This window comes from Pecten maximus, chromosome 9 (genome assembly GCF_902652985.1).
Source record: "Pecten maximus chromosome 9, xPecMax1.1, whole genome shotgun sequence".
Lineage (NCBI taxonomy): Eukaryota > Metazoa > Mollusca > Bivalvia > Pectinida > Pectinidae > Pecten > Pecten maximus.
In genome coordinates, this window is record NC_047023.1 from 10,482,287 (window position 1) to 10,503,304 (window position 21,018).

Sequence of the window (21,018 nt, forward strand, 5' to 3'; positions counted from 1 at the left end):
TCTTTCTGCTTAGGATATATACAAAAAGTATAAGCCCCTACTCCTACAAGATCAACGTTGATAAAGTAGTAGTAGTGGCTAATATTTTTTTCTGTACATGCCAATCAGAAACAGCCGCCTGTGTTATGCTGAAGTTAAAATAAGCACAGTATCAGAAAGCGATGCGCAACGTCAACGTTACACCAGGACTAGCCCTTACTAATCCATGTCTGAATTATTACTAATCCATGTCTTAATTATTACTAATCCATGTCTGAATTATTACTAATCCATGTCTGAATTATTACTAATTCATGTCTGAATTATTACTAATCCGTGTCTTAATTATTACTAATCCATGTCTTAATTATTACTAATCCATGTCTTAATTATTACTAATCCGTGTCTTAATTATTACTAATCCATGTCTTAATTATTACTAATCCATGTCTGAATTATTACTAATCCGTGTCTTAATTATTACTAATCCATGTCTTAATTATTACTAATCCATGTCTTAATTATTACTAATCCGTGTCTTAATTATTACTAATCCGTGTCTTAATTATTACAAATACATGTCTTAATTATTACTAATCCATGTCTTAATTATTACTAATCCATGTCTTAAATATTACTAATACATGTCTTAATTATTACTAATCCATGTCTTAATTATTACTAATCAATGTATTAATTATTATTAATCCGTGTATTAATTATTATTAATCCGTGTCTTAATCATTACTAATCCATGTCTTCATTATTACTAATCAATGTATTAATTATTACTAATCCATGTCTTAATTATTACTAATCCATGTCTTAATCATTACTAATCCATGTCTTAATTATTATTAATCCGTGTCTTAATCATTACTAATACATGTCTTAATTATTACTAATCAATGTCTTAATTATTACTAATCCATGTCTTCATTATTACTAATCAATGTATTAATTATTACTAATACATGTCTTAATTATTACTAATCCATGTCTTAATTATTACTAATCCATGTCTTAATTATTACTAATCCATGTCTTAAATATTACTAATCCATGTCTTAAATATTACTAATCAATGTATTAATTATTACTAATCCATGTCTTAAATATTACTAATCCATGTCTTAAATATTACTAATCCATGTCTTAAATATTACTAATCCATGTCTTAATTATTACTAATCCACGTCTTAATTATTACTAATCCATGTCTTAATTATTACTAATCCACGTCCATTTATTACTAATCCATGTCTTCATATGGCTACTATAGCTATTTACATGTAGGTCGCACAAAGGTTGTATCAATCCCAGGCTCCCATATTATATGCATTCGTTTCATTATAAAGACGCAATAGGTTTAGGAACCTGGTTACTACAACTCCTATTAAATGTTTTGATAACTACCAGCCACCATGATAGATCTTTCCTAGCTTCAAAAGTCAGTACGATTATTTTCTTATTAAGGGATTGTATATAGTCTTTAATTAGATGTAATTAACCGGCGGAGAAAGTCATATACACGCAGATGACCCGAGATGTCCAACAAAGACTCCTAAACAATGTTTCAAGCTGAGCTTTGTTGACATACTTCTTCTCGACTAACACAGTTTATTGCCATAATTACTTTCTTCCGTGTCAAATCACTATGCCTAGAAACACGAAGCCGGTACAATCTTGGACTAGTTGATGAAAATGCCGAGCTGTAACAGCACAGGAAGTAATTGGTGTTTATGGTGTCAAATGGCAACGCTCCCCCGAGATTTCAAAATAGAAAAGAAAATAAATAAATAAAAATCGTCAAGATAAGGTATGATGCTTATTCCAAATGTGCGTTCAATATTTCTGCACTCAGATGCACTAGTCTCTGAAAATTATCTGTGGGAAACGTAAAACTCTAAACAGCAATCGACAACCAACCATTTATGCAGGGTTAATGTGTCCTGAATATGTCAACTTCAGATTATTTCGCGGGAAACCCAAATCGACCTCAACGTGGAAACGTCAAGGCGTAATCTGAAAAAGCATGCAGAGTGGGATCAAAGAACCAAATCAAAAAGTAGATTGATGGTTTAAAATTTATAAATCATTTATTAGGTGTGCAATTTGTTGTAAATTTAGGTGTTTTTTGGTACTGAATTCAATACAAGATGGTGGCCCCAATATCAGAAAAGTTCTTTGTAGAATTTTTAAATGTTCTATTTACAGGTGTGTGAGATGTCATTCTTCAAAATTAGGGCTAGTGGGCCAGTGTTGAAAACATCGAAGCAGTACAGTGGTAAACGTTAATATTATCGTCTATGGGAAATTATTTGGTTCCGTGGTTCCTATGCGACAAACTTGTCCCAATGGTCTTAATCGTTGCTCGACAGCTACAGAAACTGACCAATACTACCTATACCACAAAAGCTGAACACTTTCCAGAATAAGTACAAAAAGGCAGATTTTGGACAGTCTCTCACGCTTCAGGTTGCCACATAAGATGTAAACCGTTGACAGCGTGGAAGTGACACCAACGGTATAAAAATATTCTTTATATAGATATAAAAAAAATGAAAAACAACAGTCTCTTAGAATTGATTGCTTATCAGACCAAACATAACGTTCAAATACAGAAAAGGCAATTAGTTTAGAAGATAAAATTAGAAGCTCAAACTTTCATGTGGTAAACTCTGCTGGTGGACCTGTGTCCCCGGTGTATGCGTTACCCTGTATGCCACTTTCAATATCCTTACAAATATTGGCACATGTTCAGATTATACAAAGGTATTTTGTGTTCATATGAACTTCATCAAATTGCGGGGCTTATGCAATGATCATTATTCAATATCTGAAAAATTGATCAAATTGTGGGGCTGACGCATTCCTTCCCTTTTATATTTTAACATATGTTTAGTCCGTTTGGACAACCTCTCTGACGGATCCCGGGACGAAACAGCTGCATGATGTCCCTAACATCACTGACGAGTCTCAAAAGGACGAAACAGTTGTGTGATGTCCCTATCACTGAAGAGTCCTAAAATGACGGAACAGCTGTAACATATTCTTAACATCACTGACGAGTCCAAGAAGGATGGAACATCTGTAAGATATTCCTTACATCACTGAAGTGTCCAAGATGGACGGAACAACTTCATGATATCACTAAAATCACCGAAGATACCTAGAAGGACGAAACAACTGAATGATGTCCCTAACATTACGGACGAGTCCCAGAAGGACGAAACAGCTGGTTACAACGGAACAACTTCATGATGTTCCTAGCATTAGTTACTAGTCCTAGAAGGACGAAACAGCTGTATACAAGGTAGAGTCCCTTCATCACTGACGTGTCCTAGAAGGACGAAACAGATGTCAGATGTCAATAATAACACTGACAAGTCCTAGAAGGACGAAACAGCTGGTTACAACGGAACAACTTCATGATGTTCCTAGCATTAGTTACTAGTCCTAGAAGGACGAAACAGATGTAAGATGTCCATAATATCACTGACAAGTCCTAGAAGGACGAAACAGCTGGATACAACGGAACAACTTCATGGTGTCCCTAACAGCACTGACGAGTCCTAGAAGAACAAAAATAGCTTTAAGATATCCCTAACATCACTGACGTGTCCTAGAAGGACGAAACAGCTGACATGTATGTCCCTCGCATCATTGACGAGTCCTAGAAGTCCAGAATTGCTGTATGGTGCCCCTAACGCCACTGGCGAGACCTAGAAGGACGAAACAGCTGATAGATTGCCCTTACATAATGAAACCATAATTCAAGCTAAAAACCGACGAAACGAGGGCAAAATCACCGTCGGATGCTCAAGGTCGATTGTACCACGGTTCACTTATCACACACATTTTGACTTATTCAATCTGTGACCACTAAACCAAATATCAAATATATGGCCTCATTACAACGCGCTGCAAATAGTATGCCCGCATTTGGCCTTTAGCTGAAAATCATACTTACCTAGTGCAAACTTCATGTGGATGAGGCAAAATGTGTTTCCCATGCTTCATCAAGGTATCTCTCAATGTTCCGAAAGTTATGTCCCTCACAAGGTTGTAATGGGGCAAAGACAGTGACAACTAGTAACAAGAGGCCCATGAGCCTTAACGGTCACCGTTTTACATAAGCTCTAAGCTTGTTACAGAATCATCTTGTACACTTGTTTTATTGTATTGTACAATTTATTCTCAAATAAATATTGTTTAACCTAAACTAACGGTCACCCGAGTCTTAAACATTAACTATCTTCTATGTATGTCTTAACAGTTCCTGTATAGATAGTAGTATAGTTCAACCCTCATAATTCTAACCAATTCTTAATCATTTCCATTGAAGTATGACTACTTCGCATAAACTGTAGTAAAGTTTAGCATTTCTGCAAGGAGAAACATGAAACCTATGGGCCATGACATTTACAGTTTTGATAAATCACCTGAAGACTTTTCCATCCATGAAGATTATTTGATTCTACCAAATCTGAATCTTATGAATATTTTTGAAGTCAATTTGACCCAAACAGGGGATTTACTTCAAGGAAATGATCTCCGATATGTTATCGATCTGAAGGTCACCATCATATGCTATAGACCTGTTTTTTCTTCACTTTCGTTCTTTGACCGGTCATTTGATTACTGTGACCTTGTTGTTCAAGGTCATCTACATGTACATGTGTGTTATTTACATAACTATTGCAACCAGCAACTCATGCTGTAGATGTGAAAATTATCAAGTGTATGTGTCATAGTACATTTTTTGTAATGAAATTGATTTTGAATTTTGGCGGAAAATTTTCCGCTAACATGTCTTTGAGAAAAGTTATTCCTGACCAAATTGTTAACCAATTTCCAATGAAAATGAAACAAATTATGCTAAAGTATGTTTCATTCGTAAAATTTAGCCCTTTCCGAAGGGGCAATGTGGCACTGGGGGCCATGAAATTTATTATTTTGATAAGGCACCTTAAGAACTTTCCATCCATAAAGATTATATCATTCTGCTACATCTGGGTCTTGAGAAGATGATTTTTGAAATAAGAGTCAATTTGGTGTACCCCTTTCGGGCCTGCCCCTCAATCCCCTGAGGGGTGCGGGATCATAAAATTTCAATTTTTGTAGACTTCGGCCAATGAAGGTTTGCAAAATTTCATCAAAAATAGTTCAGTAGTTTTTGAGAAGTCGAAATGTGAAAATGTTAGCTAACGACGAGTAACGCCGGATTGGTAATGGTTACAGAGCTTTGCTCAGTTGACCTGATAAAACAATGTCTCCCTCATGCAAAGAGGAGACAATTACCCAGTCACAAAGTGTTCATAGTAATAATTTGCTTCCAAGACATTGAGATGAGACACTGCATGCCTTTCAAACCATTCACCCTGTACTATGAGGGGTGTGTAAAATACCCAGCTACAGTATAATCTCCAAATAACAAAACAATTGTTCACCAAGTTCTAAATGACCTGTTCCAAAACAAGAGGCTCATGTGGCCTGTATCGCTCACCTGGTTGGATAAGACCAAATGTCAAAATAATCTTCATGTTTATTCGTTTTATTTGTCAATCTCAAACAATGCTATATATAGTTATTGTGTAGGGATCCCAACTGACGAAGTCCAGACTCTTTAAGGGTCTAAAAGACCTCAAGAATTGATTTTAGAACATCCATTCCATAACTTTATGACTAGAAGCGATTTAAAGGAATAAACACTATTTCCCCTATGGGGCCCTGCCCCTTTGGCCCCTCGGGGGCGGAGTCACCATTTATGCAACATCTGTTCCCATTCCCCCAATGATGTTTCTGACCAAATTGGGTTCAAATCCATTCATAACTTTATGACAAGTAGCGATTTAAATGAATTAACTCTATTTCCCCATGGAGCCCTGCCCCTTTGAACCCTCGGGGGTCAGAGTCACCATTTATGCCTGTTCCCCTTCCCCCAATGATGTTTCTGACCAAATTGGGTTCAAATCCATTAATAACATTATGACAAGTAGCGATTTAAAGGAATTACCTCTATTTCCCCTATGGAGCCCCGCCCCTTTGGCCCCTCCGGGGTCAAAGTCACAATTTATGCAAAATCTGTTCCCCTTCCCCCAAGAATGTTTCTGCCTTTATTGGGTTCAAATCCATTAATAACTTTATGACAAGTAGCGATTTAAAGGAATTACCTCTATTTCCCCTATGGAGCCCCGCCCCTTTGGCCCCTCCGGGGTCAGAGTCACTATTTAGGCAAAATCTGTTCCCCTTCCCCCAATGACGTTTCTGACCAAATTGGGTTCAAATCCATTCATGACTTTATAACTAGTAGCGATTTAAAGGAATTACCTCTATTTCCCATATTGGGCCCCGCCCCTCGGGCCCCTTGGGGGTCAGAGTCACCATTTAAGCAAAATCTTATCCCCTTCCCCTAATGATAATTTTGACCAAATTGAGTTCAAATCCATTCATAACTTTATGACATGTAGCGATTTAAAGGAATTACCGCTATTTCCCCTATATGGGGCCCTGTCCCATTGGCCCCTCGGGGGTCAGAGTGACCATTATGTAAAATTTGTTAATCTTCCCCAAAGGATGGTTATGACCAAATTGGGTTCAAATCCATTAATAACATTATATTTACCATTGTATGGCACTGCCACTATATAACCCTACCAATTCAGTTGCGTGTTCACCAGCCTATGAACTGCCAACAGGAAGTGATCTCTGCTACTGGTAAGCGCGGGAAATTTGAATTTGAAAATTTCAAAACAAAAATCGCATGAAAAATAAAAAATCGCAGATGGTAAATATGAGAATTGAACGGCTTTCAGTTGGCAATCAGTCGATATGAATGCCAACTGAAAGCCGTTCAATGCTTAAATGACAAGTAGCGATTTAAAGGAATTACCTCCATTTCCCCTATGGAGCCCCGCCCCTTTGGCCCCTCCAGTGTCAGAGTCACCATTTATGCAAAATCTGTTCTCCTTCCCCCAATGTTTCTGACTTTATTGGGTTCAAATCCATTAATAACTTTATGACAAGTAGCGATTTAAAGGAATTACCTCTATTTCCCCTATATGGGGCCCTGCCCCTTTGGCCCCTCAGGGGTCAGAGTCACCATTTATGTAAAATTTGTTAATCTTCCCCAAAGGATGTTTATGACCAAATTGGGTTCAAATCCATTAATAACATTATGACAAGTAGCGATTTAAAGGAATTACCTCTATTTCCCCTATTGAGCCCCGCCCCTCAGGCCCCTTGGGGGTCAGACCCATCATTTATACAAAATTGGTTCCCCTTCACCCAAGGATGTTTCAGAACAAATATGGATCAAATCCCTTTATTCCTGCAGAAGGAGGATTTTAAAGAATTAGCAATATTTCCCCTATTGGGCCCCGCCCCTCAGGCCCCTGGGGGGCCAGACCCACCGTTTATATAAAATTGGTTCCCCTTCACCCAAGGATGCTTCAGACCAAATATGAATCAAATCCCTTCATTTCTACAGAAGGAGGATTTTAAAGAATTTGCTATATTTCCCCTATTGGGCCCCGCCCCTAAGGCCCCTGGGGGCCAGACCCACCGTTTATACAAAATTGGTTCCCCTTCACCCAAGGATGCTTCAGACCAAATTGGTTCCCCTTCACCCAAGGATGCTTCAGACCAAATTTGGTCAAATTCCACCGAGTAGTTTAGGACTAGTAGCGATTTAAAGGAAAAGTTGACAGACGGACGACGGACGTCGCGCCATGCCATAAGCTCATCGGCCCTTCGAGATAAGAAAAGAAAGTTTTGACAAGATTAGATGTTTTTCTTCCTGGGAGTAGATAAACAAAAGAGACCCTGTATATGATTTCAATAAATTTTAATTAAGATATTTTGCTTATGTGTTGTGTGTATTTAGCTTCACACATAAGTTGCAATCTTATTCTCTCAATCAGACATTTTCGAACAAAATTTACACAAGTCAGATGTTCTAATATTATTATAATTTGTGGGAGAAACACAATCCTCTATGTCTGCTGGTCAGAAAAAGTGAATGCTGTTAGGGTGCTACAGGACCAGTTAAAATACGTAAACAGGGTAAGGGACATCACTCTGGATGACACCTTTGCAAGACAATAAATTAAAAGATTGACATGGTAAGTTCACGTAAATAAACTTGATCCATTAGGGGAAAATGTGCCATTTTACATTGTGTGTATATGCTACTGGTTCAATGTTGTTTTTATTCCACCCAAAAAGTTATATTCAGGAAATAATCACTGGACAATCAGAATTAATTCAATGTTTCTAACTTTAAAAAAAATAAAAACTTCCAACACATGTGAAGTTAAGCCTGAGAAGAAATCCCCTTAAAGCTATTCCACAATATAGAAATTGAGAATTTAATCTTCTTGAAAATAATGAATTGATTTCAGTGTTTTGAATGAACGTACTTGAGGTTGTTGGATAATATATATGTCCAAATTTACAGATGAAATGAGATGGTTACGTCTGTGATATTGTAAACCGTACAGCAAATTACATGTACAAGGAGCAAATTACATGTACGAAGAGCAAATTACATGCAAATTAAATTATATGTACAAAGAGTAAAGACAAGACCAGAACTATGGGACCAATCAAATAATCACCCGTCTAATTATTATCAGAAGCAGTTTTACACAAACACAAGTTGGTTCAAGCCTTTCATGAAATTATGATTCAAAAGAAAGCATTGTGAATATGTTAGGTGACATTTAGGCATAAAAAAACCACAAAGAAACGCAAAAAGTTTTACCTGCATAAAGTAAACTGTTTTTATGTTTCCCATAACATAACAATGTTGAATCTGTGAACATGTTATTGCAATGATTGAATATTTGTTTAATGCTACTGCACATACGATTTCCCTTCATTATAGTACCATCGGAAAACATTGCATGCATAAAGAGCTCTTAAACCATTGAATGTAAAATTTCAAATCTACTGTACCCAAAGTAGTTTGTACCATTCCTACATAGCTATCCATTTGTATCAAATTTGTAAGTTACGAAATGAATGAAAACAGAAAAAAAATCTGTATGCAGAGTTAACAGAAACAAACGGAGGTGATCCAATATATGTAAATGTACCACATCAACTACTAACTATTAACATTGTTGAATATGGCACAGTTAACTTTTAATCAGCACTTCAAATATTTCATTATGCTTTTCCTAGTCAACATGAATAAGGTTATGAAGTCAAGGAAGTTAAATTCAAACAGCAATTTTTTCATACCAGATAGTCAGCTTCTAAAACTTGTACAGAAGACAGAATAACATTATACAGTGCTATTTTCCGTTTCTACAATGTAGTCACTTTTCTAGAGTTTGCTCAGTGACATGAAAGCCAAATAATGTATCAACATGTATGGAACTTTCTTCACCAATCCATAAGTCATCTACTACCGACACAATTGTCGCATCCCCTCCAAACAGATTTATATCACAGAATTTGAAATTAATCCTTATCATTTCTAAGATTAACTTGTAAACATTTCTAGCATCACTTCGAAAAATTATTTAGGGTTTAACCAAATGCGACCATGTATCTGAACCAAGGCAATGTTTACTGATACAATGGATTCCACTTCATACTTTGAATGTGGCCACCACATCAATCAGAAGCCCTTTGTTTATTCTGATTCTAAAAGCCAATATGTTAAATATAAAATATTGTTTACTAGTAAATACACATCCAGTAAAGGTCACAGGGAGGTCGAATACTATATGAAAAGAAATCAAGGATTTCACAAATATTCACAATCAACAGGACAAAAAAAACTCATTTCAAGTACAGATGTGAAAGAATACAAACAATAAAACATACAAGCTGATGAACAACCTATTTCATGAAAGTACGTACTTGCTATGAATCTTCACTTGCACATAAAGGCATAAGCAGGTGATTTTTTGCTTTTTATTTCAACTGCACTGCATCACAGTTGAAGCACCTAGGAAAATTCTATACTGAATATTTATACTCTCTTCATTCGTACATATAAGATCACATTAAAGAATATCAAAACTGACCCAAAAAACTAACCTGTAAGCAAAACAAGTGATGTCAGAAAATCTCGGTGGAGAGATTTTAAGAAATAAATCCTTGGAACCTAACCAAACCTCCCATATGCTGCATGCTATATCTGATGAATTCCAATGTACACTGTCTAGTGTTTGTAAACTAGGGACTACACAGTTTACAAACAGTAGCTCATGTCCCAGGGATCGGTTCTTAAGTGTTTTTACACACTGCCATTCCGTACGAATGCATCTTGATGGCAAACGACCAATAAGTTTATAAAAATAAGGCTTTTTAAACTGGTTGCCAAGCAAGAATATGAGCACATTATGAATATATATTGGGTGTTATATAAAGTCTTCATCATAGATGTCATCATAATGCCCTGATGAGGCGGCAGCTAGATCTCCAAAATCTCCTTCTCTCTCCGACTTTATCGTAACTTTGATTTTCTTCTTTTCTTTCTTTTTTAATTCCTACAATATACAAATTAAAATAATCAGAAATTATGAAACATACCAATTTTTGGTGAGTAAGTTCTGCTTATGAAAATGTGTCAAGTTATGTTCATGGATGAAACACATATATTGATGTACCATATTGATGAATGTTTGTATTTAGGTTAAGAAATTATAATGTTAATGCATTTTAGAGCAATAAAGTATGATAAATAATGTTGAAGTGATTCACTCTGGCATTGGTACACTAGGGGGCCAATTCATACCTGGCCGCAGTGTTAGCTAAAGGCCGGGAATGAATATTCATACTTCCCCATAGCCCTTTTGAAACATAGAAAACTGAAAGGACCTCATATTTGTTTCGTTGCTGTTAGGATTATACAGAAGGGTCTAATTTTATCTGAAAACTACCCCCCATGTATAAAATACCTAGCACACACCTGCATATGCATCACTTTTCCTTTTATTGTGCGTGCTGTACATGTGGTGAGGGTCGGGTGGGTGTAATTTATAATTTAATCCTTGTCAGTAGAAATTCAACCAAAACTGAGCATCAAATTAAACAAGCATGCTGGGTAAATGTCCCCTACTGGCCCCTGCTAATCATAGCAACTGACCTTGACCCAAAAACCCTGATACTTGAACTTGGTCAGTAGCTACTCATACTGAAGTTTCATAACAATTTTCACCAATATACATTGAAGCATGGCTGAGGAAAGTGTGGAAAACTTGAGTGGACAGACTGACAGACAGACGGATGGGGAGGACAACCTATAGTCCCCCGATTTCACCGGTAGGGGACTAATAAGATTCTGTGACAATGACAGCAATACCTACTCTTTGTTGTTTCTGTTTCTCTTGGTAAATAGTTGTTATACAGCTTCCCACCTTTCTTACATCTTCTGTATCAACTGAAAAATAATCAGGATAAATATCAACAGGATCTATTATAATTAGCACGGCAAGAAAATAAAATACTGCATATGTATATAGCTTACCGATATCTTTACAAAATATTCTCCTTCAAAACATGGTAAAAAAAAAAGTAGGTATACATGGAAGAATTCAATATGCGACAGATTTGTTGTTGAAAGTCAGATAATTTCACAAAAATAAAAAGATGTCATTTAACTTCAAAGAATTTGAATTTTCTTTGTTATCAATATTATCTAAATTATATAACTTTGATATCCACACAATGCTTTTAATCAGAAGAAATCCCTTTTTCATCAATGCATCTTTGATGTGATGGATGAGAAGTTTATTTGTAATGTAGCCAGTGGGCCTGAGGATTGGACATCCTGTACATAGATCTTTACATAAATTATAATAACCATCTTAATAATTTAATATGGGAACTAGAGTGACTACTTAATTAGTGTGTACTTACGAGTGAGAACTATATCTGTAAATAACTTTTCTATAAAGGAAACATAATGTTTGGATTTCTGGAAAAGACAAAAGAAATGAATATCAAATTAAGTCTGTGATGTAAATATTTCATATGTTATAAAGAAGCAGCTGCATGTCAACATGGAAGGAAAATGAAACATTCTTTACCAAGTGAGATTGGCACTCAAACAGACTGACAGACAGTTGTAAAATGATATCCAGGGGGAATAATGAAATTCCTAGGTTCAAGTTTTTGTTTACTTTCATACTTTACAGGGTTTTCTTAATATTTTACCATTAACAGCTCAAAATCAAACATAAACTTACATCGAAGTACGTAATTTTATTTTTCAATGCCTCTTCAAATTCTTTGTATTCCTCTTCTGTTTCTGGGTACATTGCATCTATACCAGTCACATCACTTGTACCTGTAAAAGGAAATCTTACATGTAAAACTGTTCATTTTTTGCAGTTTAAAATTCCAATGAATTCTATACCTTAATTGAGTAAACTGTTGCAAGTAAAATGTTCATCTTCCAACAATCAAAAAAAATTCTTTAATATTTACAAAATGTGGGATGCAGATTGACAAATGGATTTCTACTGAAATCAACAAAATAGAACAGAACACAAGGGAAAGCAAAGGCGTCATATCAGAAAAGGTAAGTAATTTATACATGCTGTATCCATGAACATATTGGTGTTTTTTTTAATGTTTTTTTCCAAAATTTATATCTGGAATTCTAAATTCTACTTTGTATTCTGCTTTTATAATATTAATAAGTTCGTTCTCAGGCTATTTTTTGAAAACAAAATAGATGGGAAGGGTGTTTCTTTTATTGGTCACAAAACAGATGCAAGGGATTTTTTCATTTCACACACATCAAAATGAAATATTTCAATAAATCCTTTGAAGCAACCTCTCATTAATTGCAACAAAATTTTCACAAAAACGAACATGGCATTCTTTCAAGTTTATTTGGTAATGTCCCAATCGCCATGGGACCCACCCTTTATGATCAAAGTGTATAAGTTCTGCCATTGTACAAGCTTCCGAAAATCCCCTAAGTATATTCCATGGCAGTGTTATTGTTGATCCTTTCATGGCATGTGCATGGATATCAAAGCCATCATCTGCGTGCAAATAGACATTTGCACCAACTAGCTAGGTCTTTTTAGTGCCGGTAACTGCTTTTCATTCAAACTCTTGAAATATTGTGAACCGGATTGCACAACAATTTTTCCAAGATTCCCCCCTTAGTTTACAGGCGCATTAGAGCAATTTTATTTCATTGTTTTTGCAATAAAATCGGTAATGCGGCTACATTATTTTGGATACAGGCAGCCTGAGAACCAATAATTTTGGTTTGTTTTTGCCTAAATACCTACCGAAGGCTTCCTTTGCCAGTTTGAGGTCAGACTCCTCTTGCAGTTTTCTCCGTCGTAATTTTTCTGACAGCTCCTCTTCCGGCGTGAGAACTCTTCGCTCCTCTTCCTGCAGAAACAATTCCAGGTGTGTTTTATTTGACAAATATTATAATATTATACTTTTTGGCTTGGGCAAATAATTCATATCAAAGTATTTGGTATGTATATACTAAGTTTTGTGGTGACCATAATTCAAGGCAAAACAACCACTGAACTATTACCATCACAACATATATCATGTAGTTTGCTGTGAAACTATTATACAGACTAGTCATCAATTTTACTCTGGACTAGAAGAAAAAAGGCAAGACAGATTTAGAGTTGGTTAAAAACTGATTAAGGGGAGATGTAAAGAGTCCAGTCCAGTCCTTTTTGCAAAACAAAACTTAAAAGTCAAATAATTATTTTAATGTCATTCAGGGAAACAGCTAAATACCAGGATTATAAAACATAGTATGTAGGTCTCTGGATGTCGAGTGGACAGACACTTATCAATGCTCTCCCATCAAATTTTGATGGGTGTATAATGAAGTTCTGTTCATATATTTTAACTCCAGCTTACAACAAGTGCAATCAATGATTGCAAAAGCTCACCGGCGGCAGCAATAACACTATGCATTCATTTTGTATGTATGTATAAGCATGTCATTTTGAAATTGTATGTCACATAATATCGCTCCTAGACCTCTAATGGATGTATAAACCAAATAAGAAGGGTGTGGATTTACAAGCTTTCCAAAACTAACCCCCAAAATCTTTAAAGTGGGTTTTTGTGTCAAAAATCACTCCTGGATCTCTAATGAATCTATAAACCAAATAAGAAGGGTGATAGGTGTATACTTTTGGACTTACCCCCAAAACTTTAAAGTGAGTTTTGGTGCCAAAAAAGTTAAGTCCACAAAATGATAAAATGCGAAAAAGTCACAATTTTTTTCTGCATGATTTCGCTATAACATCACTCCTAGACCTCTAATGAATATATAACCTAAATAAGAAGGGTGTGAGGTGTATACTTTTGGACTTACAAGGTTTCCAAAAACTTAACCCAAAAACTTAAAAGTTTTGGGGTGGGACGCCGGGGTGACAGCATTAGCTCTCGGTTACTCGTAACCGGTGAGCTAAAAACTGGTTGCTTTGGGTTGCATACATTCTTCATAGTTTATTTCAATATTACCTGTGCTTTTAATTTAGCAGCTTGTTTCTCTGCAATTCTATCAGCTAGTTTCTTTTTCTTTCGTTGAAAAGCTTTGGCTTCTGATGGTGTAGATGCAGAGTCTAGGATAAAGAAAATATGGCAACAATTATCATTAAGTGAAAATTAATGCACAACTCCATTTTTTTCAAAAACCAAAAAAAATAATTTACAAGAGAAAGAAATCAAGACTCACTTTAAACTGATAAAACCATTATTTGTGACCATGTTATTTATCCGTTTTTTGTTGTTTTTTTTTTTTTGACAATTGTCTATCTGGAAAGAAAGATAACTTAAAGAACTGATTTTTAATATAATTGGTATGAACCATAAATAAACTGATTTTCACAGCTTTATTTTCATTGATACCATGCATACTGAGGGAACAAATAAGTGAAAACTTGTGTTGTAATTAACTGCTTATTCAAATTCAGAATCAAACTTTACCATCTGCTTTCTTCTCCTCTTCCTCATCTTCCCAATTATCCTGCAATAGAAAATGTTCCATTACACAACTAATGACCTAATTATAATTAAAAGTTAATACCCCTCAGGGAAAAAATCAGATTCAATTTGGTTATGGTAGAAAACAAAGAGTTTAAAGTACTATTTATTAGAACTGAGTATCGCAAGGTGGGTAGCGATACGATTCGTATCACGATACTTGGGTTATGATACGATACGTATCATGATATATGAGAAGTTGATGAACAATCAGATATCTGGTATTCCATCATACAGTAGTCATGTTTGTTTTTGTGGTATTTCCGGAATATTTGAGTCTTTGTTTACATTTGTTACAAAATACATACTTTTTGCACATTTCACACAAAACATTCTTGAATTTAGATAATTTGGATTCGAAAGAACTCCAACAGAACTCCAACAGAATTCCAACAGGCAGCTTTATAAGCCGTTGGAACAGCTTTGTTAGCCATGTTGTTCACTACAAAATGTAAGCTAACATTGGTAAAGGGAGAAAACTAAAAATTTTCAAGCATTACGATACAAATCAAGGATAGATGATGCATCGATGCACTACTCTGCAATCCAATACATCGATGAATCCTTACACCACTAATTATCATAATTACTCTGTATGGCATGCAACTGGCCTCACTTGTGTTGAGTCAGTGTTGTAGTCACCAACTACAGTACTACAAGGAGACCCCGCCTCAAATTGACCCTGGCTGTACATGGGGCGATAAACCCGGGGTACAGTCGTTTCGGTACCTAAAAAAAGGTTGTTTCGGTACTTTTCGGAAGTCGTTTCGGCATTTAAAAAAAGTTGTTTCGGTACTTTAAGAGTTGTTTCGTATTTCATTGTGATATTAAATAATGATAATTAACTGGTTGTTGGTTGTTTATTTAACGTTTACCTTACTGTCTGATTTGTTTATACAATCACGCACATCACACTTCAAACGTGATCACGGTTGTTTTCTTAATTGAGTAGATCAGAGGAAATCAGAGTAGCTCGAAATAATTACCAACTTGTCATAAAAATGAGAGTATCACTCTCAAAATTATCAATTATTATGTCATCATGGCATCGCTTGACATGTGCACCGAATGCGACACCATTGTTCGGCCTAGGCAAGAGGCCATACAGTGCGATTCTTAATTGCAGCAGAAGGCAGCACCGGATCTGTGGAAGTGGTGAGTACAATTCGATAAATTTGTCCCAATATACTTAGTAATTTGTTTTATTGGTTTTACATGTTATATATACGTCCCGATATACTTAGTAACTTGTTTTATTGGTTTTATATGTTATATATACGTCCCGATATACTTAGTAATTTATACGTCCCGATATACTTAGTAATTTGTTTTATTGGTTTTACATGTTATATAATATACGTCCCGATATACTTAGTAATTTGTTTTATTGGTTTAACATGTAATATATTCGTCCTGATATACTTAGTAATTTGTTTTATTGGTTTTACATGTTATATATACGTCCCGATATACTTAGTAATTTGTTTTATTGGTTTTACATGTTATATAATATACGTCCCGATATACTTAGTAATTTGTTTTATTGGTTTTACATGTTATATATACGTCCCGATATACTTAGTAATTTATACGTCCCGATATACTAAGTAATTTGTTTTATTGGTTTTACATGTTATATATTCGTCCTGATATACTTAGTAATTTGTTTTATTGGTTTAACATGTTATATATACCCATGATATATTTAGTCATTTGTTATTAGGGCTTTTCACCAAAAGTGGTGAAAAGACCTATTGTTTCTGTTCTGTTTATTATTATTATTATTATTATTATTATTATTATTATTCTTCTTCTGCATTTTATTTTGTCACACAAATTGTGGGAAAATGGTAAAAGGTATGCCAAGTCAGTTATGCCTATTGTATATGGCATGAGTTGAAGGGGTGACAGCAACATCTTCAAGTAGGTCAAGAAACCAAGATGGCCGCCATGACGTCATATCTCATTTTGCTTAAGTGGCCATAGCTCCAAAACGGTAACAGTTAAAATAATTTCAAAGATATATTATTGTAGGACTAATCTGGGGCCAACTTTTAATAATGCATTGTTTTGAGGTCAGAGGTCAAATGAAAAAGCTCGCCTCAGGGTCAAGTTAGTCTATTTTTAGAAAATCTTCAATTTTTCTTCTTTTTCAAAAATTCTTTCGAAATATGATGCAGAATGTCATTCTAATGAATTTGACGTTTTCAGTTTTTCTGTGACACATACGGTTTCTGTTGTACGCCATTTTGAATTTCCCCCTATATATTTCAATAGAAAAGTGTGTACATTTCAAACTTCTTCTCAAGTTCCACCTGTGGCATTCAGCTCAATCTTAGCTGAAATAATCCTTGGACTGTCCTGGCCAAGTTATGTTATTTTTTAAGTTGGTTTGAAATTCAAGATGGCCGCCATGACGTCATGTATTGAAAAGTTTAAAATGGCCATAACTCTAAAAGTATTCATTTTACAAAGGTCATGTAATAATGTTATTTGTAGAAAATGACTAGCACTAGCTTTTACTCATCAAAAGTTTTAAGGTCAGAGGTCAAATAAAAGAGTTCGCTATGGGGTTAAATTAGTCTATTTTTAGAAAATCTTCATTTTTCAATCTTTTTCCAAAAAAAGTTCTTAGCATGATGTAGAATGTCATTCTAATAAATTTGACGTTTTCAGTTTTTCTGTGACACATACGGTTTCCGGTATACGTCATTTTGAATTTTCACTATATATTCTATATTAAAAATAGTTTTACATTTTAAACTTCTTCTCAAGTTCCTCCTGTGGTATTCAGCTCAATCTTAGCTGAAATAATCCTTGGATTGTCCTGGCCAAGTTATGTTATTTTTTAAGTTGATTTGAAATCTAAGATGGCCGCCATGACGTCATCTATTAAAAAGCTTAAAATGCCCATAATTAAAAAAGTATTCATTTTACAGGGGTCGGGTAATTATGTTATTTGTAGTTAAAGGCTGGCTCTAGCTTTTACTCACTAAAAGTTTTAGGGTCAGAGGTCAAATAAAAGCGTTTGCTATGGGGTCAAATAAGTCTATTTTTAGAAAATCTTCATTTTTTAATCTTTTTCCAAAAAAAGAAATTTAAGTATGATTCAAAATGTTATTCTGATGATTTTCATGTTTTTTGGTGTTTCGGTAACGTTTACCATTAACGCGGAACGCCATTTTGAATTAATTTGGCATCAGATATATAACGGCATCTGAGATATAACGTTAGTTGGACGAGGGGAGATAACTCGTACAAGGCTGTACGAGTTACCTCCCCTCGTCCAACATTTGTTGAAACGTTTTATTTCAGATGCCAGATTAATTCAAAACTAGAATGCGGATGACCTATCAAGTGTTTTTAAATAGTTTTTCTTACCTTTTGAAATACCAAGCCTTTAGGTCATTTATGCTAAGAAGGTGAAAAGCCCGTCAAATTGTTAACCAACAATTTCTAGTATTGGTTTTACATGTTATATATACGTCCTGATATACTTAGTAATTTGTTTTATTAGTTTAACATGTTATATATACGTCCCCATATACTTAGTAATTTGTTTTATTGGTTTAACATGTTATATATACGTCCCGATATACTTAGTAATTGAAGGAAAGCTGGAGCGATTCCAGCGGAAGAGGGCACAGAAATCACAAAGACGTCTATTCAAACTTTGGAAAGAATATGAAAGACAGAACCTCTCAACATCGAAGTTTTTGAGGAAGGCCGCTTCCCTTCTTGGCTAGAAGTGCAAATGTGTCAATAGAAGCTACTTCATCTAAACGAAATTAAAGACAATAGTAGCTAGTAGCTAGTGCGTAAATTAGTTTGTACAACGCTTCTTTCCATACACGTATATATATTCTTATAAGCTATACAATATATATATATGTGTTTAATTGTGTTTTTGTCACGGACTAATTTGTTAGCATGCAAGGGAGAGTTTTTCACACCTTCACGGTTTTCTGCGATTTTTTAAGTTTTTAAGTGATGAATGAGTGTAACGTATAGAAGATGAATAAATGTAACGTATAGAAGATGAATAAGTATAACGTATAGAAGATGAATGAGTGTAACGTATAGAAAATGAATGAGTGCATGATTGTAAGGTATAGAAGATGAATGAGTGTTTACTGTTAACTGTTCTGTATTTATTGTTACCTGTTTTTTATTAGGGATATGAAAATAAAAACATAAAATTGAATATTCTTTTTTTTTGTCATTTATAAGACCATCATACTCAAAATGAACTGTTGACTATCCATTCTCGCCAGCACTTGCAAGTAACACTGTTCTAAATTTATATTATTTGCAAACAATAATTTGCTCTCATAATTTTCATCAAAACTTGTTCAAACAACCGAAATTGGTGGGAATAGATATACGCGGTTCAATTTTCAGGAAGATATCAAATTTAAATAGCCATGGCGCATGTCTTCAAACCTCTGACATTTATAGGGACTCTAATCGTAGATTGTGTCGGTTTTAAGATGATGATAATAGGAACCATGAACAATGAAGCAATTCTGTTTAGCCCGAACGGAATAAATAGAGTCATTCATGTAATATTACATAAGTAGTCTATCTCAGGGACGTTTATTCTGTTTGACTGTTAAGAGTTTTCTCCCTTTGTTCATTCAGGATACTTGGTAAAAATAGCACAACAATCGTCAAAACATGGTCTTAAGACGTTCATTATTGGTCAAAAATAAGACTTATATTCAAGTACCGAAACTACTTTTGTAAGTACCGAAATGACTTTCGCAAAGTACCGAAACGACTTTCGCAAGTACCGAAACAACTTCCGGAGGTACCAAAACGACCGATTACCGATACGACTTGAATTCAATAAACCCAACAAACAAACGAGGCATTAAAGAATATGGACTCAAAAACAAAAAACTTTGGTTGCAGCATCAACCACTTGTGGGTCTCAGCAAGATCACTTTTAGGCTAAAAGTAGGATCCTACCAGGCTACCGCCATCCCTAAATAAACTGCTTTCTTTGCAGTACAGTATAAACTTTCTAGACTGTCGGTGTCTTTAATAGTTTTATTAATGTGATACGAAATTCTGATAATTAAAAACTATATAGACTAAGTAACACTTTTCAACATTACAAACAAAAAAACATAATAATACACCATTCTCCCGATTCATAGGTCATTAAGAACATAATCCAATCCTTCTTCAATATTTTGATGAAAAAATTACGAATCTTCTAGAGTCTTGGACTTTTCCAAGATGCGAATTCGAATCGAATGGAAAATAGATTCTTCACACCAATGAGATAAAGCATTAAAATTCTTATGGCACATATCTTTATAAACAAATAGACCTTATTATATCCCGATTATTAGGAAAAGTCAGTAAAAGAATTCCTGACAGTGACAAATTCGGGATTACACGTCATTTTCCCGCGAGTAGCCGGCTGTCACACAAACCTTCACTTCCTCTTCGTCTTCTCCCGCCCAGGCATCGGCGGTATTCGTCCCCGACGAAAAACCTGCATTAACGTCAAAATCCTCTGCGTCTGCAATAGGAAAGAAATTAATGAAATATCAAGAACATCTAAGACACGAAAACTGAGAAAATATGTGAATACACATGTGATTACCCCATGCGTCCGACATCTTGGTTTTTACGATGATGAAGACGAAATATCGTAAGTACGAGACAATGAATGTTTTTCTTCTTTTTTGTATTTGATTACAAATAACCACCTTAAAGATTTTTAAATTTAATTTTATGAATTTCTTACATAAAATTATTAGCAAATTCATACAGTTAAAAAAATGAATTGGTATATGGGTACACTGTAATCGTCTGATCATTTTAACCGGAACCGTATGTTAAAACATATACTTTCTTATAGTTTGGTTAGATTTACGTTTATAGGATTCGCACTTTCTTTACTTTACATCAACTGCACAGATAAACAGCAAGATATTGTCAAAGAAACAACACACAAACTTTTAGTAGTGACGTACATATTCAAGTCCGTGTAATTGGCCCACAATCATTTGGATTCCG

The 21,018-nt window shown here is 34.9% G+C and overlaps 1 protein-coding gene across 1 annotated transcript; it reads right to left on the reverse strand.

The window, feature by feature from the left end:
* Positions 1-7,811: 7,811 nt before the first annotated feature.
* On the reverse strand, positions 7,812-20,645 carry LOC117334341 (eukaryotic translation initiation factor 3 subunit J-like). The gene is made up of 9 exons (XM_033893896.1): positions 20,603-20,645; positions 20,430-20,518; positions 14,929-14,968; positions 14,464-14,564; positions 13,251-13,356; positions 12,189-12,289; positions 11,860-11,917; positions 11,307-11,380; positions 7,812-10,487 (listed from the first exon to the last, which is right to left on the reverse strand). Exons 1-9 carry the CDS (start codon positions 20,616-20,618, stop codon positions 10,359-10,361), a joined length of 714 nt encoding a protein of 237 aa, XP_033749787.1. The 5' UTR covers positions 20,619-20,645; the 3' UTR covers positions 7,812-10,358.
* Between the last annotated feature and the right edge of the window lie 373 nt (positions 20,646-21,018).